General features: G+C 40.7%; 1 protein-coding gene across 7 annotated transcripts in view; it reads right to left on the reverse strand.

The window, feature by feature from the left end:
* The window catches only part of grip1 (glutamate receptor interacting protein 1), a 53,802-nt gene that overhangs the window by 5,390 nt on the left and 24,286 nt on the right, over window positions 1–24,126 (reverse strand). For 3 of the 7 annotated variants that reach the window (XM_028449250.1, XM_028449248.1, XM_028449251.1), the window contains exons 2-25: window positions 21,338–21,418; window positions 19,640–19,775; window positions 17,275–17,420; window positions 16,874–16,957; window positions 16,716–16,791; window positions 16,478–16,623; window positions 13,702–13,849; window positions 13,266–13,435; window positions 11,917–12,054; window positions 10,620–10,769; window positions 10,349–10,535; window positions 10,133–10,278; window positions 9,737–9,817; window positions 9,590–9,659; window positions 8,711–8,856; window positions 7,411–7,555; window positions 7,119–7,258; window positions 5,050–5,253; window positions 4,826–4,973; window positions 2,047–2,158; window positions 1,651–1,692; window positions 1,229–1,339; window positions 1,045–1,161; window positions 60–206 (exon numbers count right to left, since the gene is read on the reverse strand). In XM_028449250.1, coding sequence (XP_028305051.1) covers window positions 60–206; window positions 1,045–1,161; window positions 1,229–1,339; window positions 1,651–1,692; window positions 2,047–2,158; window positions 4,826–4,973; window positions 5,050–5,253; window positions 7,119–7,258; window positions 7,411–7,555; window positions 8,711–8,856; window positions 9,590–9,659; window positions 9,737–9,817; window positions 10,133–10,278; window positions 10,349–10,535; window positions 10,620–10,769; window positions 11,917–12,054; window positions 13,266–13,435; window positions 13,702–13,849; window positions 16,478–16,623; window positions 16,716–16,791; window positions 16,874–16,957; window positions 17,275–17,420; window positions 19,640–19,775; window positions 21,338–21,418 — 3,071 coding nt within the window. The remainder of the gene's footprint in view (window positions 1–59; window positions 207–1,044; window positions 1,162–1,228; window positions 1,340–1,650; window positions 1,693–2,046; window positions 2,159–4,825; window positions 4,974–5,049; window positions 5,254–7,118; window positions 7,259–7,410; window positions 7,556–8,710; window positions 8,857–9,589; window positions 9,660–9,736; window positions 9,818–10,132; window positions 10,279–10,348; window positions 10,536–10,619; window positions 10,770–11,916; window positions 12,055–13,265; window positions 13,436–13,701; window positions 13,850–16,477; window positions 16,624–16,715; window positions 16,792–16,873; window positions 16,958–17,274; window positions 17,421–19,639; window positions 19,776–21,337; window positions 21,419–24,126) is intronic. The other 4 variants (XM_028449252.1, XM_028449253.1, XM_028449249.1 and 1 more) reach the window with 3 other exon arrangements.

Consider the following 24,126-nt stretch of genomic DNA (forward strand, 5'->3'; position numbering starts at 1 on the left):
AGGAATGAAGAATGTGATGCGTTATGGCGCATTCGTCGAGGTCATCGTTCGGTTCTTACCTGCAGTATTCGGTCGAAGGCTTGGAGACCGTATCTCTCCGCCGGCCCTCCAGGACGGATGTTGTTGACATAAACACCACGATCCAACATCCCGTCAGAGACACTGAAGCCAAAGTCCTCCAGATCCGAGTCTTTCTCCAGAGTTAGCTGAAGATGCAACAAATGGTTACAACAAACGTCACAAGTTGGAAATCCACGAGAAAGATCAGTTTCACCAAATAAAAAAATACGCCTTTAGAAAAATATGCAGTCTGTCAGTCGCAGCGTATTTATTATTGAATACGTATATATCTATATATCAGAAAAATTTTGTGTAGCACCCCAAATTTAAAGCACAAACTGCCTCAAAAAATACACAAAATGAGTCTGAAAATCTATAGCAAAAATACACGAAAGAAACAACACAAATACATAAAATTACTCCCAAAACAACAACAAAAAAGTCCACAAAAATAGCAGAAAAACGCACAGAGAACAAAAATACATAAAATAACAACAAAAATGACAAAAGAGAAAACACAAAAATGACCCCAAAAAGACAACAAAAACACACAGTATGCCTCCAAAAATACACAAAATAACAACAAAAACCACAAAATAACAGAAAAACACACAAAATGAGAACTAAAATACATACAATAACAACAAAAATACAAAAAAATGACCCCAAAAAGACAAAATGACAACAATAACACAGTATTCCTCCAAAAAACACACAAAATGACAACAAAAACATAAAAATAACATAAAAACATATAAAATGACAACAAAAAAACATGAGAAAAAAACAATACACAAAATAACAAAAATACACAGAAAGACTCCAAAAATATACAAAACGACAACAAAAACACACAAAGTCTATGTTGTTTTCTGCCAATGCTCTGATTGGTCATTATTCTAAATGCTGATGTGAATGTTGATCATGTGACCCTCAGGATGTGATCCAATGATAACAGTGGCCCCGCCCTGTTCTAGACGTTACCTTGTGGAGCTCTACTGGGTTCTGGTTGAGGATCTCATTGACTTCCTGCCTCATCTTTTTCATGGCGAAGGCTCTGCGCTGAGGGTCTGAGGGCAGCGTATTGGAGCGCGCCGTCACCTAAGGAGCTCACGGTCAGACACTCACACTACACCTGCACACTTGTGGGAGAGTGGGCGGAGGCTACCTGAGGCCTGGAGCCGCTGCGCTCCTGGAAACTTGCCTGTCGACCCAGCGTGCTGCGTAGAGGGGTGGGGTCATGGTTCAGGCTGAGGGTGGAGCCTGACATGATAGTTGCCTGGGAACAGCCAATCAGAGAGTCAGGAACTAAAACAGGACCAAACCAAGTGACAGATTCAACAGACGTGTACAAACAGAAAACCCTCTGGTCCTGGTCCGACCCAGGGGGAGGAGCCCCGCCCAGAATCATCCCACACAGCTCAAAGCCAATCAGAAGCAAGCATAGCAAACTACCCATAAGGCCTTGCATGAGCTCAATCTGTCACATGTTCATGCTGTGTGTTAAATGTTAGAGTCACACTTTGATCAGAGGTCACCAAACAACCCCTGATCGTGTTGTTATTGACCAATGAGGAGGCAGGTTGATACCAGGGGGAGGAGCTTCCTCTCCTCTTTCTCTTCTTCAGAGTCCTGGAAGAAAAGCAGTCATTTCCACGTCATTACTAATGCTAACGTGAGCTAAGCTAGCAACAGTCTTGGTGACTTTGTTTGGTGTTATGGTTTGACTGGTGTTCGTCTAATGTTGCGATTGGTTTATAGTAGAAAGTGTGAATGAATGCGTGATGTAAACAAGAGTCACCAGTTATAATGATGACCATTCGAAGTGGTACACCCACAGGCAAAGTGCTTTTTCCTCGATCAGCTGAAATACTTCCTCTGTACTCATTAAAGCTGATAGAAAACAGGAAGTGCTGTCACTAACTAAACCACTACCATATTTTACTTTACACCCAGTTGTCTGTTAAAGGATGAAGAGTCTCTGACCTCCAGCTCTCTCAGGATTCCACTCTGTCCACATGTTTCCAGATCCTCCAGAGCCTGAGACCAGAAGTTCTCCTCCTGGTCTGGTTCTGTCCCGTCCGGAACCACAGAGAACCTAGAGGAGAGGTCAGAGGTCAAACCAATAACAACCAAACAACAGTGGACTGAGATCCTCAGACATCATTAATAACATGATTGAAACACAAACACACGCCTGTAAGAAAGAGGTCATTAAGGCCCTATGCTAAGAATCTAGAGAATTATATCCTGGATTAATCCCTGTTAGCGGGCTTCAACAAACCAAACATTCCCTGTCAGTGAGAAGCTGTCTTATGACGGTCGATAACAACATGCTAACTTAAGCTAATTGATTTCAGCCTTGGTACGTGTGTGTTCACATAAAAGGGGTGGAGATTGCAGCGTCTGACCAATGAAGGAGAGAACTGGCAGAGCGACCGTCTTTACAGGAGGAACAGTTTATGATCTTAAACAAATATAATGATAATAAATCCATAATGACAACAAAGAGCAACAGTGTTAGTGCAGTGCACCAGGAGGCGGGGCTTATATAATCGCTCAGATCTGATCTACTTCATAACTTGGTCCCGACCAGGTTAGGTGTTTAGTTTAAAATGAATATATAAAAGATCTGCACCAACCAGGATCTTCTAACAATGGGCAGGTCGTTTTCTAAGAGAATTGATTGGTCAGGAGGCGGGGCTTTAGTACTCCTATACAGAACAAAACCTGGTGCCGACCAGGTTAGTCGTTCAGCCTAAGCTTGGAAACTCTGAATCTGACAAATTACCAATGTCCTGTGGGGTTCCTCAGGGCTCTGTTCTTGGACCCCTTCTGTTTAGCCTTTATATGCTTCCTCCAGGACAAATTTGACAGAACTGTAAGGTTGATTATCAGAGCTATGCAGATGACACACAACTACCGTAATTTCCGGTCTGTAAGCCTCTATTTTTTTCCCACACTTTAAACCCTGCGGCTTAAACAGTAACATGGCTAATTTGTGGCTTTTTTCAGTTTTTTTTCAGTAAGAGTTTGTAATAGAAGGAAACAAACTGCTTAAAGTTGTTAAATCACCGCGATAGTCTTGTTCAGGAGTAGAGTTTTCGCGATACTAGAATTTCAAACTCAATAACAATACTCAGAAAAAAACTTAAAACTCGATACCATTTTTGATACCACAGGGCAAAAAAAAAAGACAAAATTTAGAAGCATAATTTCCTTTTATAAAGTTGAGAATACAAACTATGAACAACATATAAAGTATTTTTAAATTAAGTGAAATGTGCAATATTTAACAACACTTGTAAACAACAAAAACTATTACACTTCTTTGAAAAAGTATAGCAAAATTTAGCAGCAATAAAAACTTAAATAACGTTTTTTAAGAACATAGTGCAAAACAAATACTATTAAATATTTTTTAAGAACAATGTGCCAAATTTAAAAACAACTGTTCTGATCATAGGAAAAGTATTTAAATAGGCTAAAAAATGAGTATGCTTAAGTATTCGACTACAGCCCTGTTTATTTTTGTGCTTCGAGTGACTTGGCTGCATATTTCTTTGCCGGTTCAAAAGGGCTGGTAGGGTAGGCGGAGTGTTTCATATTGATTCTGTCCATTTCAGGGTTTAACCGTTTTTATTGGTCAATTCCGTTAAAGCGGATTTTATAGGGCCCTAGTAGTGTGTTCAGCTGCAGCTGAGGGGAGGGGCTACACATGTGTCTGTTTGTGTCTGCAGCAGCGAATAAAGTTGTGTCAATTGAAACAGGCGAGGAAAAAAAAACTAGAGATGAACCATAGATATATTAAGAGATGAACACGGCGCTGTTAGTATTAATACTTTTGCAAGTGAGTATCGTATCCGATACTCACTTGCAGAAAAGGAAATGATTAACAGCATAATATTGCCAAATACCACGTTTATTTTGTTCAGAAGCGGTCACGTCCGTATTCTGACCGAAGAGTCCGAACTTGGGGAGTGGTGTATCAGGCTGGTTCCAGTAAAAAGTGACCATAAAAAGCTGTAAATGGACTGATATGTAAATGTGGGGCAGCGAGGAGATGAGTTTAGGTGGAGAAGGAAACTCATCAGTTGAAACTGGTTGAAACACGGAAATCTGTGTTAAACCTAACTTGAGTGTAGCAACCCGCCTACCTGCCTGTTCTGATTTGCCGAGTCGTCTGAAGGGCACCCTCATCAGCCAATAGAGTGCGGCCTACAGACCCTTTCCAGAAAATTAGAATGTCATGGAAAAGTTGTTTAATTTCCACAATTCCATTAAAAAAGTTAAACTGTCATAGATTATAGTTTCAGGGCCCACAATTTAAATGATTTATTTCTTTATTGTTACATAATTTGGGCTTCCAGGTCATAAAACCCACAGAAATTCAAAAAATTAGAATACTGTGAAGAAATCACCATTTATTTTTCAGTTTTTGCAGAAAAAAAAGAGAAGACGAAGGACTGGACTGTTGGCCAGTGGTTAGAGGAAGACGGGTGAGGAACAGAACAGAACATTGCACCCCAAATCATGACTGACAGTGGATATTTCACACTGGACCTCAAGCAGCTTGGGTTCTGTTCCTCACACGTCTTCCTTCAAACCCTTGGATCTTGATTCCAGAATGAAAGACACACTTTACTTTCATCAGAAAAGAGGACCATGGACCACAATTAGTAAAATTAGTAATGTTCATGGACTACATTACTAAGCCCATCAATGTGTTAAAGTTCAACCAATGAGGTCAGGGGTCAGGTCTTACCCTCCCATCGGTGGGCGGTCCCAGTCGTCATCGCTCAGGCCCAGGTCTGACAGAGGATTGGTTTTCTGCCGAGCTGAAGAAGACGATTGGCTGTTGGCGGTTTTGGCGCTGCGCCACTCATGGAAAGTGTACGGAGACGACTGAAACGCTACGGCAACAAAAACACCTTGTTGTTAGCTCCGCCTCTGCTGAGGTCATCGTTAGAGGTTAGAAGTCATGAGTACCGGGGCTGGTGAAGCTGGAGTCCATGTTAGATCCATCCCATGACTCCACAGCGCTGTCCACTGACGGCAGAGTACTGAACACCCTCTGATTGGTCAGTGGTGCTACCATGACAACAGGCTCCTCCTCTCCATCTGGACCGTCAGGGTTAAGTCCCACCCCCAGGCCCATGTTTGGACCAATCACGCAGGATTTTGGGCTGGACACTGCAGGGAAAATAATTGCATACAATGTTCTATTTAATAGAGTAATTGTGTATAAAGCTCTGTATAAACAGTGTGTGAATGATAAGTGTGTATAAAGCTCTGTATAAACAGTGTGTGTGTAATAAGTGTGTATAAAGCTCTGTATAAACAGTGTGTACATGAATGATTAGTGTGTGTGTTTGATAAAAGGGTATAATACTTAAATGTTCAGTGTGTATAATGTTATGACTGATTAGAGTGTATAAAGTGTTGAATGTCATGTAGTCGGTATAAGGTTAAGGATGATAAGTGGGTATGGAGTTTTGCATAAAGAAAATAGACTAATATTAGACGTCTTTACATGGAGTAAAAGACAAAAGAGCAGTGGAAACTTAGGATATTTTTTAATCCTTAATTCTGTTGATTAAAGTAAAAGTACCCTAAGAATTTTTTTCTTTATGTACATATGTAAATTGTATATGACTGTAAATAATTTTTATGCTTTATATAAACGGGTAAATGTGTGAATTGTATATATTGTAATAGTTGAATGGAGTGCACGTGTCAATAAAAAAATAAATTAAAAAAGCTGCCTATAGAGCCGAGGCAGCAGCCCCTCCTCCGCTACAAAGAGATGACAGCAGCAGAGGACTGTCCTACACTTCCTCATTTAGCGAGGCTAAATTAACGCTGTGAACTTCTTGAATAAGGCTACATTCTGGGTGAACTCATCCTTTAGTAACTCTACACACACACACACACGCACACACACTGCAGTCACGTATGCTGATCAGTGTGTAGTGTGTATGATGATCAGTGTGTAGTGTGTATAATGATCAGTGTGTGTAGCGTGTATGATGATCAGTGTGTAGTGTGTATGATGATCAGTGTGTATAATGATCAGTGTGTGCAGTGTGTATGATGATCAGTGTGTAGTGTGTATAATTATCAGTGTGTAGTGTGTATAATGATCAGTGTGTGTAGTGTGTATGATCAGTGTGTATAATGATCAGTGTGTGTAGTGTGTATGATGATCAGTGTGTATGATGATCAGTGTGTATAATGATCAGTGTGTGTAGTGTGTATGATCAGTGTGTATAATGATCAGTGTGTGTAGTGTGTATGATCAGTGTGTATAATGATCAGTGTGTGTAGTGTGTATGATGATCAGTGTGTATAATGATCAGTGTGTGTAGTGTGTATGATCAGTGTGTATAATGATCAGTGTGTGTAGTGTGTATGATGATCAGTGTGTAGTGTGTATAATGATCAGTGTGTGTAATGTGTATGATCAGTGTGTATAATGATCAGTGTGTGTAGTGTGTATGATGATCAGTGTGTAGTGTGTATAATGATCAGTGTGTGTAATGTGTATGATCAGTGTGTATAATGATCAGTGTGTGTAGTGTGTATGATGATCAGTGTGTATGATGATCAGTGTGTAGTGTGTATAATTATCAGTGTGTAGTGTGTATAATGATCAGTGTGTGTAGTGTGTATGATGATCAGTGTGTATGATGATCAGTGTGTATAATGATCAGTGTGTGTAGTGTGTATGATCAGTGTGTATAATGATCAGTGTGTGTAGTGTGTATGATCAGTGTGTATAATGATCAGTGTGTGTAGTGTGTATGATGATCAGTGTGTATAATGATCAGTGTGTGTAGTGTGTATGATCAGTGTGTATAATGATCAGTGTGTGTAGTGTGTATGATGATCAGTGTGTATAATGATCAGTGTGTGTAGTGTGTATGATGATCAGTGTGTAGTGTGTATAATGATCAGTGTGTGTAATGTGTATGATCAGTGTGTATAATGATCAGTGTGTGTAGTGTGTATGATGATCAGTGTGTATGATGATCAGTGTGTGTAGAGAGTGTGCGTACGCTCTCCTTGCTTCTTAATCTTCAGTGTCACCGTTTCTCCAGCCTGCTGCAGCAGAACAATGGCTTCACTCAGAGGTTTCCCCTTCAGACTGTTGCTGTTTATAGCCAGGATACGATCACCCACATGGATCGCTCCCGTCCTACACACACAAACCAACAACACAATAACTACACAACAATAGCCAGGATCTGAACTACACACAAAACTCAGTGCAGTATCCTCCACCACCAGCAGAGGGCACTGAACATTTCCTTATGATCTTGTTCTACTTCAACCATGGCGTCCTCCTACCTCTCAGCCAGTCCTCCTCTGCTCAGAGATGAGATGATGATGGGGTCAAACGGCTCCTCCGTACCAGAGATGGTGATTCCTAGAGGACCTCCGTACCGCTGCAGCTCCACCGTGTAGATGATGCTGCCTGACACTTCCTGCTCATCTGTAGGAATCAGAGAGGGTCAGCACACAGACCAACCATCTACACTGGAGCACAGTGATTCTCAACTGGTGGGTCATGGACCTATACTGGGTGAGTTGTGGACAGCTAGTCAAAAATAAATAAATACTTAATGTCTCTCATGTTTAACTTGAAAAAAACTTTTCTTTTTGACAGGCATGCTGTGAAATGCTTGATGCACAGCAAAATATACAGAGTTATGTTTTCAAAAATATTATATATAGATAATATTCTTATTATTATTTATAGATATTTTGTAAAAATGTATTTGTTTGGTTAAATTCTAAAAAAAAGTGGGTTGCGATTTAATGACCATGGACTAATGTGGGTCCCAGGGTGCCATGTTGAGAACCCCAGCAAACACTGTTAGGGAGAGACTGGTGACCATGTTATCTTGTGACTGGTTCATGGTTATACAGACAGTTGTTGTAAGCCAGGGGCCAAACACAGTGCAGTTTGAGCTCAGGTGGGCCGCAGATTAGTCAAAAATAAATTTGTACATTTTAATGTGCCATAGTTTTAACTGCCATGTATAACAATGCAGTGTGCAAGGCGCCGACAATATCTAATCAATAAGTGACGGATATCAGATCAACTTTTGTGATGAATGTTTAGTAATTTACAAGAGTTTTGTGGGAAAAATGTTGGAATTCAGAAAAATTGAGTTATTTCTAATTAATTTGTGAAATAGGAACAAAAGCCCCTCCAAACATTGTGTATTTGAATGGAAAAAGATGTCTACAACTTAAATATTTGGTCATTTATGCAATGATTCATGTTTTCGCTGTTATTTTTACTTTATCCTGTGAGCAGAATTGGATGATCTAAAGAGCCAGATATGGCCCCCTGGCCAAGTTTGACACTAAAAATAAATGCATAGCTATCATCAGATGAGTGTGTGGTGTATCAGTTCATGTAAGGACCATTATATTTAGTGGTAACTTTAATGCTGTTTACGTTTATCTGTACTGTTTGGTAACGAGAACATAGATTAATAACAACAATAATATTAATAACATTATTAATAATGAGTTTCAGCAGTGGATCACTGTGAGGAACCCTGTAGTGTCTGTCGGTGGTTCTAAAGCAGATGTTTCAGAAAGTTCTCCAACAGAACATTAAAGGTGAAGCTCGTACCTGAGTTGTCCTCGTCTTTGCGTATCTTTAGTTTAACGAGTTCTTCACATTGTTGGAGGATCTGAACGGCTTCTTCCATAGAGCAGTTCTCAACTCGGATGTTGTCGATGGCCAGAAGCTTATCTCCAAGCTCCAGGGTCCCGGTCCTGCACGCACGCGCAAGCACACACACACACACACACACACACACACACACACACACGGAAGTAGATAAAAAAAAAACTTCCCGACTATGGAAACATCAACGTGTACGTTAGTGGGTCTCACATACACACAAACTGAAACAAGTACTGAAGCCACACTCACAAACATACACATGCATAATATTTCAAATATTGAATAAAACAAAAAAAACATAATACAATGTAAACAATCATAAATAAATGTGCAAATAATTTAAAAAGCAGCAGCAATTTAGAAAACAAACGTCTCATTTAACTACATCTGCCTTGTGATGTACATGAATTTCCACTATCTAATGCAGAGGCTAATGCAGAGGTTCTCAACCTTGAACAATTTGAGCCCAGTTTTACCATTTTTCTGCAACTAAACCAAACTCACTATATTTTAACCTATTTTCATCACTTTTTTTTAACCATATTTTTGCTGCTTTTTATATATTTTTGCTACATTTCTCCCATTTCTGACACTTCTACATCAAATTTCAATGACTTTTCTGCACATTTTTTCCACTTTCCAGACATGTTCATCACTTATAAACCCTTTCTACCACTTTTACACCTAATGTCACATATGTTGACCCATCACTTTTAACCTCTTTTCACCATATTTAATTTTTGACAATTTAACCACATTCACCATTTGTCATGTCCATTAAAGGAGAATCAAAATACATAGCCGTGTGTGTGTGTGTTTTACCGGTGTGCCACGCTGCCTTTCTTAATGTCAGAGATGATGAGAGGATCTCCTGGTTTCCTGTTGGAAGGAGCTGCAGACAGAGAACAGGAACAACTGTAGGTGAGCACAAAGTGAGGAGTGGGCGGAGCCAACAAGTGAAAAACTCACAGCTGATGGTGATTCCCAACTCCACGCCCGGCTTCTTAGGGAGCTTCACGTGGAACGTTCCTGAACTGGGGATGACCGACTCTGGGTAGTAGAGAACATCAGGAAAATATTAAAGGAACATCAGAAGAAAATTAAAGGAACATAAGGTTAACATCAGGGGAACAACAGGGGAAGATCAAAGGGACATAAGGGGAACATCAGGAAGACATCAAAAGAACATAAGGAGAACATCAGTAGGACATCAGGAAAACATCAAAGGAACACAAGGAGAACATCAGGAGGGCATCAATGAAACATCAGGAGAACATCAAAAGAACATAAGGAGAACATTATTAAGACATCAAAGTAATATCAGGAGAACCCTGAAGTGACTTGTTCTGTTGTTGTTTTCCTTACCGGCCACGTCAAACTCGATCTCTAGCGTGAGCTGCGCGGTGATGGAAGAATCTCGGAGCAGCTGGTTGGTTTCCTCCAGCGTGGAGTCCTCAGTGGGAACACCGTTGATAGAGAGGATCCGGTCTCCAATCTGCAGGATTCCACATCTACAGGAAAAGGAGAGGGTCAGACGGCTGGGCTTTGCCCGACGGTGTCCAGCTTGGGTCTGTGTCTTACCGCTCGGCTGGGCTGTCGGGGTCGATGTAGGCGATGAGCGGCGGCGATGACAACGTCTCCGTCGCAAAGACTCCGCCCTGCAGCTGCAGACCAAAGCCCACGAGGCCGTCGCCGAGCAACAAAACCTCCGTTGTCTCTGTGTGAACCACTTGACCTGCTAAGCCCACCGTGCTGGATGCCAGGGACACTGACACGCACACACACACACACAAGTGAGTTATTATATGTGATAAGAGCAGGACGGTGATGTCACATTGAGTCTGTGACTCACATGAGCTCTTGAACTCCTTCTTCTTGTTCTTCCTCCTCATCATGGAGCTCCTCGGGCTGCTGGGAAACACAGTCCTGGGCAGAGAACCCACGTTGAGAGATGACAGGCTGTAGGCTGACATCGATCCTGGAGAGAATGATTGACCCAGGGCTGAGAGAGAGAGAGAGGGAGAGAGAGAGAGGAGGGGCGGTTAGAGAGAGAAAGAGTGACTGACCCAGGGCCGAGAAAGAGAGAGAGAAAGATAGAGAGAGAGAGAATGACTGACCCAAAGCTGAGAGAGAGAGAGAGACTTTCAGAACCTATCCGACATCCACTAACTCCTCTACCTGCTCGGGGAAGTCCAGCAATGTATATATAGATAGTCTGCCCATTCATGTATGTATATATATATAAACACATATGTAAGTGTTTGTGTATATGTATATGTGTACGTACTTGTATAACCAGATGTACATGTGTGTATATTGATATATGTAAAACCCTGTACATAACCTTAAATTATAACCAGGAATTATATTCTACATATATATAATGCAAACTTGTTTGAAATTGAAATTGAGAGTGTTAGAGAGAGAGAGAGACAGAGAGTGTGTTAGAGAGAGTGTTAGAGAGAGAGAGAGAGACAGAGAGTGTGTTAGAGAGAGAGTGTTAGAGAGAGAGAGAGAGAGAGAGAGTGTGTTAGAGAGAGAGTGTTAGAGAGAGAGAGAGAGAGAGTGTTAGAGAGAGAGTGTTAGAGAGAGAGAGAGAGAGAGAGAGAGTGTGAGAGAGAGAGAGAGTGTTAGAGAGAGAGAGAGACAGAGAGAGTGTGAGAGAGAGAGAGAGTGTTAGAGAGAGAGAGAGAGACAGAGAGTGTGTTAGAGAGAGAGTGTTAGAGAGAGAGAGAGAGAGTGTTAGAGAGAGAGACAGAGAGTGTGTTAGAGAGAGAGTGTTAGAGAGAGAGAGAGAGAGAGTGTTAGAGAGAGAGAGAGACAGAGAGAGTGTGAGAGAGAGAGAGAGAGAGAAAGAGAGAGAGAGAGTGTGCTAGAGAGAGAGTGTGAGAGAGAGAGAGAGAGAGAGAGAGTGTGTTAGAGAGAGAGAGACAGAGAGTGTGTTAGAGAGAGAGTGTTAGAGAGAGAGAGAGAGAGAGAGAGAGAGAGAGTGTTAGAGAGAGAGAGAGACAGAGAGAGTGTGAGAGAGAGAGAGAGAGAGAGAGAGAGAGAGAGAGAGAGAGAGAGTGTTAGAGAGAGAGTGTTAGAGAGAGAGAGACAGAGAGAGAGAGTGTTAGAGAGAGAGAGAGAGAGAGAGAGGGGGGACGTACGAGGGTTGGTAGTGTGGCGGCCAAGCGATCTGCCCCCTGATTGGTCGGGATGGTAGGTGTTGTAGTGGTAAGGAGGGAGGAGAGGGGTGGAGCCACCAGTCTCCCAGGGAAGGGGGCGGAGACTACGCTGTACCTTAGCTACGCAAGCGCACACACACACACACACACACACGAAAGGGTTTTAAGGTCATGACAAGAGGAGAGGTCAATGTGTTCATATCACAGATTACCGTGTTGTGGTGCGTTCAGGGTTCGTACCGTTGTCACAGTCTGACTGTACCTCCGTGCTGAGATTCTCTTAAAATCTCAGTACGTGACTGCTACGTAATGAGATGTACCCGTGCTGGATTATACTGATTTAAAAAAATAAAGTTATATTAGGTTAACTGTTATTTACTGCAATGTACAGTATATTATAATCATGTTTTTTTTTTTAAATAAATTATTTCTTTTTGCATGGAGTTTTATTATAATAATGTTGTTTTTGGAGAATAAACTATTCCTATTCATATAGAGATTGCTGCATCAGACACCATTACTGACTCAAGTTGTTAACTGAGATCACTCAGAATGCCATACTGAGCTTGCCATGGGAAATTAGTGAAAGGAAGAATAAATTCTAAAAATTCAAACAGAACACATGTAATAATAAAAAAACGGCGTAGTATACATTTTAAAACATACATATATATATATATATACACACACACATACATATGTATATTTATATTGCAATCCAAACACAATGGTGTCTGGTGATGGCGTGCCCTTCACCATGAAGATTAACCCGTCTATCCTTTCTATGTGGCGTTGGAATCTCTCCTGCCTCGTATATGGAGCAGTTGTACATTTTTCCCCAAGAAAAGGAGCCATTTAGCACTTGTCAAATAACATTAGCTTTGAAATTAATTTTTAATCTCAGCACGGCGGAAGTAGCAAAAAGCTAAGCGGAAGTAGCATAAATTCATTTTCCGGTAGTGCGCATACTCATAATCGATCTCAGTACAAGGTAAACTCAGACCGTGACACAGTACTGTGATGCATTCAAGGTACGTAAGTAAGTAAGTATTTATTTATAAAGCGCTTTTCGCAGATAAAATCACAAAGTGCTGTACACAGAAACAATAAACATACATTTACATCACATGTGTAGCATCATAAAAGGGCAGTAAAAATTAAAAATAAAATCTTGTTAACTAAAAGCTTTTTTGAAAAGCGAAGTCTTCAAATGTTTTTTAAAAGTGTCCACGCAGTTCATCTCCCGGAGAGACTGGGGCAGACCATTCCAGAGTCTGGGGGCTGCAGCCTGGAACGCCAGGTCTCCTCTGTGGTGCGTTCAGGGTACGTACCTTGTTGTGGTGCATTCAGGGCCGGTCTGGTTTGGTGCTGAGGGAGGATTTCCATGCGAACCGTCTGACAGGAAGCAGAGAGAAGCTGAGTGGCTTCGGCCAAAGAACAAAACTCCATCGACTTCCCGTCAACCGACAGGATGTGATCGCCTGCATGAAGAGCGCCACATCTACACAAAACACACAAAACAATATACTTGTTTCTATGTTTAATACTCATATTCATTTTTAAATTATTTATATATATATATATATATTTTAGAAATTGTTAAACAAAACAAAAAACCTGATAAACCACAAAAAAAAACATAACACAAAATGTGACAAACACAAAAAAACATTCACAGAATTAGAAGTTAATAAGGAATTAATAAAAACTCAACATTTCCATGTAAAAACAAGAGAACAGAAGTAAATAAATAAAAAATAAACTCACCTGTCGGCAATGCTGGCTGGTTTCACCTTTTCGATAACGATCACCTGTTTACTGCAGAACATGGAGGTGGACAGAGCCACGCCCAGGCTGGAGCCCGTCGCCTTGGCAACCTCCACCAGCAGGGGCCCGGACGCCGTGGCAACCGAGTCTGGAAGCAGGTGACCCACATTTATATTATTATTATTTCTATACATGATTTTATAAGTACTTTGAAGCAAAGCCCCGCCCACCAGCGACACATCCAACTCGGTGACTTTCACTGCCTGCTGAAGCGAGGAGCTGTGCTCCTTTTTCTCCTCTCATAAACATAAATCGCCAGTGAAAAAAGCCGATGTGATTAGCGGCTAATGCTATGCTAGCTCAGTGCTACAGAGAGAACTTTAAACCTGCTACTACCACCTACTCACTGATTCTCCTCCACACCTAATCCTTCCTAGTCCGGTCCCGGTTATAAAAGGCGTGTCCTACAGCTCCAGGTAGTCACACACAGCTTCTACTCCATGGTTGAATGGGTTAAGACCGGTGTCAGTGTTGACTTGACGTCATCGTAAACAAAGGCTCTGATTAGCATGCGAAACAGTCGCAGGAGTTCAATGATTTCAACTCTTGCGAATGTGCAGATATGAGTAAAATCAGGAGCGCGCTCGCACGGCCAATGCACTTGACGTGCGGATCAGACTGCACTGCAGCACCGGAAATATTTTGAATCTGAGACTCATCTATCCATTGACTTTGTAATCTAGACATACGGACATTTCGTGACACGTACGGTGTGAACGCAGCATTAAACGCCCCCCTTTTGAACCGCTGGGACGTGCAAACTTAACCTTTGTGTCCCTGAAGGCGGTGCTGCTACTGGCTTTGACTATGATAAAGCGTGTCAGTGACATCTGAAATTTTGTGCCGAAGGACTTGGGCTGGTGTTTTCCAACTGACCTCACGGCTTTCCCTGCCCCACAGGGTGGGCAAGGGTCTCATCTGCTGTGTCATGTACGTGCTATGCGTGTGTATATGGATTTGATAGCGGGCGTCAGAGTGAGCTATCAGCTCTTCCTCTCTTGGGCTCCAAGGGGAGGCCTGTTACTAAGTAAAGCCTGTCACTCTGAGTAGTGGAGGTGATTGCTTTGGTTTATTTGAGTCAGGGTCTGCAGCCGCCTGTGGGCTTGCGTGCACATTCGACTCAGGGTTTGGTCACTTCCTGGGCCATGTTCATGGAAGTGTCTGTTCACGATATTTGTGGCAAGTTGGACCTCGCCCCCGCACTTTTGTCTGGATGTCTCCGATCCATGTGTGGCATGGGCGGGTCTCCTTTCCTGATCGGTATGTTGCTGCCCTGCGGGCTGGTGTAGCGTGCGATAAGCTTGTCTGCAGTACGGGAGCTACGATAATCTCATAGTGAGACATAGAAATGAATGTTATGAAATAGAACTTTAGGTTATTTACGTAACCCTGGTCCATGAGTAATATGAGTGAGATGTCTCACAAGGACAAGGACTCTGGTTCCAAACCCTCAACGGACTGAGTCAAATCTACAACATTTGCAGAACTCAGTCTTCCACTTCCTATATCACATGACGGCAGCCATTTTTAATAGGAATGTCCTGATCAGGTTTTTTTGACCCCCGAGTCCTTTGATTTTGAGAATTGGCCGATACCGAGTCCCGATCGGATACTTCTATAATAAATTAAAAAGATAAAGAAAAGCAAAAATACACGATGTCCCTTATTTATTTTATTCACCTTATTTTAACATTCAACCCTAAACAGAACACTTCTGTGACGTAGCTTCAATCACACAATAAATTAAAAAGAAAATTCACTTCAGACTTTAGTGTAAGATTAAATAATATTAAATAAAAATGTCTAATATAAAATGAATAGTGCCTCATCTTAAAATACCCAACAGACATGTTAACAAATAAGAAAATAAAAGTACCACAGTGCTGTAAAGTAAGGCCAGTAATGAACTTTTAGGAACTCTTAATGTTTAATCTCCTCATTTAGTTTCACACATTAAAATGTATGTTTTTATGATGAAAAGTATGACAACTTCATTTTGTTGGTATTGCAGGTTTAGATCATGTAAAGTATTATTAAATAAAGTGTGAGGTCTGCAGATAGAGGTTGATTTAGAACACACCTGCACGTCCTGCTGTAGACGCTGATTTAGAAAATACTGCAGTAGATTGACTTAAGATGGTCTATTCTCACACACACACGCACACGCAAACCAACACTTGTGCAGAGCACACAAAAACGCCCTCAAACATCAGTGCGCACAAACACTAGCATCAGGCTAGTTAGCAGAGAGGCTAACAATACGTTTGGTCTCTTCCAAACAGAACAAACGTTGTAGTGATTTACCTGATGTTGAACTCCTTTATTCACAAACGTCTGAGAACTTGTGTCTAACTCTCGAATCGGGACATCCTTAATTTTTAATCTCAAATTGTTTCCAAAATTAGGCAAATTTTCCTCAAATTATTCCAAGAAATTTCCCCAAATTCCCAAAGTCAGAGAAATGTAAGTGAAGATCCTGCAGGGACTGATATATTTACAAACTTTATCATTTATATTAAGTGCAAACCAATAATGTTAAATTTGCTGCTTTTCCTGCATATAATCTGTGGCCCCTACGCTGAAACTGGTCCGTATTTACACCTCAACTAAAGTAAGCTTGACACCCGCTTTAAACGATGACATAATATTTAAATAAAGCTGAAAAAAGAGACGTAAATTTGAAGTCGGACCCATAATAATAAAATAATAAACGGACCCATGACGGAGACGTCATACTCCAGCAGCAGCGTAGCTTCTTGTCCACACTGCTTCAGGATGCTCATGGCCTCAGACAGCGTGTTGCCATGGAGACGGATACCGTCGATGCTGAGCAGGCGGTCACCGGGCTTCACCGTGCCCTCCCTGTTTACCGATCGATAATTAATAATCAAACATAAAGAAAAAACAATGATTCTAATGCTGCGGCTAGGGGAGCCTCAGATGGACAAACGTACCGCTCAGCTGGTCCGCCCGGCCGGATGGTCGTCACGACAATGGGCCGTGTTTTATTTCTGTCCTCACTGGTACCACCTAAAGGATGACATCATCATCATCATCACCAGCTTCATTTTGTTTTTGTTTATTTACAGAAACAAACAAACAAACAAACAACCTCTGATGACGAAGCCGAAGCTGTTTCCCTCTTTGTGCAGCGTCACCTCCACGTTCTTAAAGAGCACGCCGGAGCCCTGCACGGCTGTAAAACACACACACACACGCACACAATTAATCCAAAAACTCACAAAATGAAAACACAGAAATCAAAAATACACAACTGAACTCCTAAAAAACACAGAAAACACACACAAAATGAGCCCAAAAGTCCACAAAAAGAAAAATAACATCCAAAACAACTAAAAAAACACAAAGGACTTCAGAAATACACAAATGACTCCCAAAACACACAATATGAATCCAAACACACACAAAATGAGCAAAATATATATACATAACAAAACAAAACTTAATGACAGGATCAGTACTACACACTCAGTGTGTGCGTGTGGTACTCACACACAGGTGGCAGCTCAAACTCCACCTCCAGCACCACACGTTCTCCCACGTTCTTCAACAGACTGATGATCTCATCATGTCTGAACTTTGACAGGTTGATTCCATTCACTGAGCGGATGTAGTCGCCCACGTTCAGCTGATCGCTCCTGAATACACGCACAACTGTTATTATCACAGGGGGCGGGGCCACAAACATGTGACTGTGTCTGATCAGAGGATCACATGACCTACGGTCATGTTAGTATTAGAATAATAATGACCAATACGGATTCATTTTGTGTATTTGTTTGTTTTGTCTGTTTTAGGACTCATTTGTGTATTTTTCGTTGTTGTTTTTTGTGTTTTTAGATTCTTTGGTGTATTTTCTTTTTCTTTATGTAAATTTTTTGGATTCATTTTTTGTATTTTTGTGGTTTCTTTTGTCTATTATAGGAGTCATTTCTGTTTTGTTTTTTTTTTAGTCATTTCTGTATTTCTGAAGTAATTTGTGTTTTTCTTTTGTGTTTTTTTTTCTTTTTGTGTTTTTTTCCCTCATTGTTGTGTGTTTGGATTCATTTAGTGTATTTCTGTGTTTGTTTTGTTTATTTTAGGAGTCATTTGTGTGATTTTGAAGCCATTTGTGTATTTTTCGTTGTTGTTTTCTGTTTTTAAAGTAATTTAGTGTATTTTTGTTTTCCTTTTGTATATTTTTTGCTCATTTGTGTGTGTTTGAATTCATTTTTGTGTGCGTTTTAGGAGCCATTCGTGTTTTTTGAAGTCATTGTGGTTTCATTTTGTTGTTTTGTGTATTTATGGTCATTTTGTGTGTTTTGGGAGTCAGTTGTGAATTTTTTGTTGTTGTGTTGTGTGTTTTTCATTCGCTACATTTTTTTGTCACTGTAGTTTTGTATTTTTTTTGATTAACGTGTGTTTGTTGTGTGTATTTTCCCATGTCTGAGTCGGGAGGCTAGTGTTAGTTCTGTAATGATAACAGCACAGAGGTGTATTCCAGAAAAGAGGTTCAACAAACTCTGAGTTTATCCATAAACTCTGGGTCAACATACCCCCCTGCGATAAACTCTGGGTATCTGATTCTATTACAGCTGGTATGAAGTGGGTCAAGTGAGTATGTAAACCTTGGGTTACTGACGTGTACGATAAAAAGCCATCATCAATGGATCAATGATTACACAAACTACCATCGTAACCACCTGAAAGAGAGTGATTTATTCACCCTGATGGTGAAATAATCAGGTGTTTATAGAGGAATATGAGCCTGTTCTAAAGATGTTCACACAGAGCGCCACTTCAGCAACTATAGTCGCTTAAATCACCTGTGATTAGTCGCTTCATCACTTCATCGCTCTAATGACGTGACGACCGGGGAATAATATGAATAAAATATGTCTGAGGAGGCGGGGCATCATCGCTGGGAGGGCTGTCGTGCGTTTACAGCTCTTATCATAGACAGCTCCACCTGAACTTAAGGTATAAATGATCAACTCACAGGGTTTATAAAGGATGAGTTCACTCATAATGTTATTATAATTTAAAAGGTTTATTCAAGGAGTATTAACTTTCTTTGGCCCCAGTAAGTAGAGGAAGTGTACAGCCCTCCCACTATAGTGGCTATAAAGACATGGCATCATTTACAGTATATTGATTATTAATATGATGTAGTCACCAAAGTCGTCTGCACATCTAAAAAAGACGTGATTCGAACCCCGACTCTACGCTCCCAAGCACACCTCTTACCCACTGCGCCCGCGTAACTTTCAAACTGTGATGACTATACATCCAGATGTATTACAGTAATAAATAATGTAAACGTCGAGCTTTAAATGTGTATTAATTTAAATGATCATCTCCTCCTTTACATTCTCCACAGGTTTGTTTTCAGGGAACTTTACTACAGACGTCAGTAGATGTTTTAATGCAGATCAACCTCAGTGTCTGTCACTAAATGATCTACATCTACAATGTTATAAAGAAAACTATAGTTTGATAAAAACATATAAAGCAACACAACATTAGTAATGATGTGAACACGTCTGTGGTGTGTGATGTCACTAATGTGTGTGATGTCACAAAGGTGTGTGATGTCACTAATGTGTGTCAAGGTTCATTAAAGTGTTCCTACAGAAGCAGTAGTCAGGTGGGCGGAGCCAGGGAGAAACCCAGGGTTTCTTAGACTAAACCTGCCAGTGAGCAGGTTTAGTTCATGGATAATGTTTCCATGGCAACAGACTCAGAAGAACATACCTCGCCTTCAGAGTTTCCCTCATTTGAGCCCAAACATACTCAGAATAAGAACATAAGCCACTTTATGGAATACCCCTCTGGTCATGTCCTGTGTGTTGCTGTGATGGAGGGTAACCATGGTTACCTGGCGGCGATGCCTCCCTGTCTGAGGTTTGAAACGCGAGGTTTCCCGTCCTTGTCGATGCCTCCTGAGACGGTGAGTCCCAGTGTGGTTCCCTCCTTCTTCATCAGCTCCACCACCGTGCAGCCCCGGAACTCGTCTACACACACACACACGCACGCGCATAAGCACACGCACACACAGTAATTCATTGGTTTCCTTCCATAAATGCAGTAAATGAGCACTTAGAGGAGGCAGTGAAGGCAGCACTCTGCTCTGCTCACATGATGAAGAGGTTTTAAAGCGTCTACGGACCAGTTTAATGGATCGTTTGTCGCTCTCTTTGTGTGTGTGTGTCTGTATGATCAGCATGATCTGAAGGACCCTGTTATGACTGCACACTGACACAGTGAGCTTTTTTACCTGTTGGAGTTTTGGTTAAACTAGTAATCATGTTATGTTGTGACTGGTTTCTGACACACGCTGTATTGTAACTGTAAACAGGACTGAATCATAACCTAACCACTAGAGCGACATGGACTCATCTGTAAACGGTCACATTTACAGACCTTAGAGTCACTGTTAGCTTATCAATAAACAGGAGGATATTGATCACCTTTATAATAAGTGCTGACTAGGCACTGGGAGTGAGGCCCAAGGCCAAGACAGGCTGACTTGATAGTAATGTATCATGTTTTTCTGCAGTCAGTGTCTTCTCCTTGTTCTTCTCCCTCTGCTCTGTTTCAGGTGTCGTGAAGCTGATGATGTCACTTCCTGATCTGTGGTTCACGGCTCAACTAGTCTGGAACACTCTGATGTTCTATCTCTCTATCCTGTTCTATTGGTCCTTCTGTCCACTAACCACAGCCAAAATTGATTAGGCAATATACTGCGATAATTTACCGCACGATTAACGATCCAAAAAATTTACCAATCAACTTTTTAAATCGTGTTTTTCAACCACATCAAACCTTGTTAAACTACTTCACACTCCTCTTGGAAGTTGATTGCACTTTATTTTCATAAAACAGATGTATGTGGTCACTTTTTTTTTTTTAAATTAAGAAGTTTACAGAATCAGAATCTGTTGTAGAAGCAAAAGTTAAACTTTTTTAAAAAATTTGTATTTAATTTGATAAACAAACCACTTGTTTTTGATATTGGATTGAATTACAGTTAGTTAAAAAAATGAAATAAATTGAATTTCATACCATTTTGTACTTTTAAAGGTAAAATTTGTAGTTATCGAGATGCCGATATATTGTATCGTGACATGCAAATTGTGAATCATATCATATCGTCAGATTGATGGCCATGCAAAGCCCTAATAGGGTAACACTTCATGCACGGTGGGCACACAAGTCAAACTAAACCGTCCCATGATGCATTGGAAAGCTGAATGTAAAATGGTCCTGGGACTGGTTTCCAAGCTATAAATCTAACATCCCCTTTTCAAAATAAAAGCATCTCTTCTTGTCTTCCATTTGTTTTGTTTTTTTTAACTGTTTTGTAAATAGGGCTCTTATTTTGAAGTGAAAAGAAAGTGTAGTCAGTAGACCAATGTAGAGTCTCTTAAAATGTGTGAAATGTGTTTACATGAGTTTTATGGATCAAATGAGCACATGATATTGTACTTGGTCACTTTCTCGCTTCAAATGTTTTCAGAACTTTCAAAGGTGAAGAATCAACTTATGTGTTGAAATGGGCGGAGCTAAAGTTTACCTGGGATGCTCTGCCTCCTGATGGCGAGCGTGCCGTCCCCTGGTCTGGACCCGGCTGAGTGTTTGGTGTACGGCCCTTCATCTGCAACACAGAGGGACGTGCCATGTGTGAATCTGTTAATGTGGCAACGCCCCTTTACCCTTTGACCTTGCTCGGCCAGTGCCGCTACGTGATAAACTATTCAAAACAATGCAATTTAACTAAAATTAAATCTTGAATGAAATAAATAAAGGAATAATACAAATGAAGAAGAAGCCTATTAATTTAAATTCTGGTTCTATAGTAAACAATGCAAAACTGCATAATAGTTTTTTCTTTTTAAAAGTGCAACTGAAAATGTATTTTGTGCCTTAACAATTGGACTTTAAAAAAAAACAAAAAAAAACAGTAATTTCAATTTTCATCAGATGTTTGTTTGGACCAGCAGAGGGCGCTGGTAACCCAGTGATCGGTTGGCATGCAGAAATTCTTGCAGTGAAGAAGAGATGCTATGCTAGCAGACAGAGCTAATAGAAAAACGTGACTTTTACAGATATTCACGTAATATTACAGATATGTAGAGTTCTAGACGGTACAAATTGTGTTACATTTCATTATATTTTATCCGTGCCGTCCACTCTTTTTTTTGCAGAGGCGGTGGGTTGTGCGTCGTGGAGTTGATCAGCTGTGATCACCTGAGTTGCGCCTCAGCTGCTGCTACAGAGTGAATAATGAGTGAAGCCATCATATGCGGAGGTAGGTGAAATAAGCATGAGAGGATGGACCAGAAACTGTTCTCACATACTGTATATCTAAATGAGGCTCATCTTTAGTTCAGACTCGCTCACATCAGCTCCATAAAGATTTAAACTATTTATATTTAAAACTGTGTATTATGTTGATCCGTGATCCAGGTCGAACACTGAGATCCTCCAAACAAATGACTCTGGTGGTGCCAAAATCTAAGCGCAAAACCAGAGGAGACCGGGCTTTTGCCGTAGCGGCTCCGAATCTCTGGAACAGCCTTCCGCTGAATGTCAAAATGGCCCAGTCCATTCATGTTTTTAAGTCATTGCTGAAAACCCATCTTTTTGCTTTGGCTTTCAACACAAGTTGAGCAGATCCCATGTATTTTATTATTATTGTTTTATGTTGTATATTTTGTGACTGTTTTTACATTGTACTTTATAATGTTCGCTGTACAGCACTTTGGGCAGTTGTAGCTGTTTTTAAATGTGCTGTATAAATAAAGTTGACATTGACATGTAGGAAGCCATGGTTCTGTTTCACTGCAAACATCTCTGTCTCCTCTGGATTAAAGCAGGACGTTCTGCAGGATTATTTCCTTAAACCTCCAGCACATCACACTATGTCATGCTTTAGAGCAGGTACCGTATTGATGACAGATGATGATGATGCGCTAAGGCTGGGCGATATATCGAGTTTTTAATAAATATCGATATATTTATTTAAGAGATATAGCACAGGACTATATCGTAATATTGATATAATTCACGCAACATTAACAGTTTTTTCTGTAAAGCTGCCATTATGCTTTATTCTCCTGTCTATCTTAACCCCGCCTCTCTCCCGCTCTGTCCCTGAGTGAAACTCAACACACGCACTGGCCAAACCCTCCCTCCTCCTCTCACTCACCCCAGCAGCTGCAGCGACAATATTAAAGACAGAGTCGAACAAAGAGATAAAAAAAATAAATAATGGTTAAACAATTTGGAAATTGTTTGCTTCAGTGTCACTGTGTGTGAGTGAGTGTGTGTGTGTGTACGCGCTGTATATATCCAGAGGTCTCTGTGGGTCAATAACATTATAAACAGGACTCAAAACAACTGATTACCGTCACACTGCACGTTTATTGTAAGCAGTGGAAGATGAAATACTGCTTCTAATGTCGTTTCAGACGAGACGGTAACAGAAAAGTAACATTAAACTCCGTCCATGCGCTCACTACAAATCAGGAAGTAGGCAGGTCTGACTCAACTCTGACCTCACGTTACCATGGCTCCCTTAAAGGGACAGTCCTCAGAAAGCGATCATTACAGCACGTGTTTCAAATTAAAAGTGAACTTTATAATTTTCACAGATTTCAATGACATTTACAAGCGTTGGGAAAACTCCATGTTCCGTGATTTCTAGACAGCCCCAAATAAATGACATCATGACCCAGTCCGCTTCCTTTGTTTCAGACCGCCTTCATTCACAGACTACGTGCTTTTGCTCTACTTACGCGTGGTGGGCGTGTCAGGAACCTGGACCAGAGAATACAAGCAGGAGAGAGGAGCGTAACTGCAGGTGCGTAAAAAATGCTTCAGTCAGACGAGAGAATAGAGCCCTAAATTAGGAGCTAAATTTAATAGAGAAGAACGATGATCACATCTGTTATTAATACATTATGTATTTAGTTCAGTTGAGTTAATAATTAGTCCAAGATACAGTAGTATAGTAAGAAAAATGATTATCCACAGACAGAGCCACATGTCTTTTTGGCCAAACTGTGTCTGTTTGGAACAATTGGCTTTTGTTTTTCTCCTGTGGTTTGAACAAAGTTACAGAGTTTTAAGGTCATTTATACATAAATTATAGAAATCAGAAATGAAAACCATCTGCACAATACAAAGATTAATCAATCTTATTCCTCACCTGAAAAATACACAACAATAAAACACACAATATGAGGTGCACAACACAATAAACACAAAGACCCCAACAACACCAAACATACACACATGTATCCCAGTGTGAAGGAACATGTTGTGACTGTGAGGGCTTTAAGGAACATCAGTAAATAAGAG

This window comes from Gouania willdenowi, chromosome 6 (genome assembly GCF_900634775.1).
Source record: "Gouania willdenowi chromosome 6, fGouWil2.1, whole genome shotgun sequence".
NCBI classification, from domain to species: Eukaryota; Metazoa; Chordata; class Actinopteri; order Blenniiformes; family Gobiesocidae; genus Gouania; species Gouania willdenowi.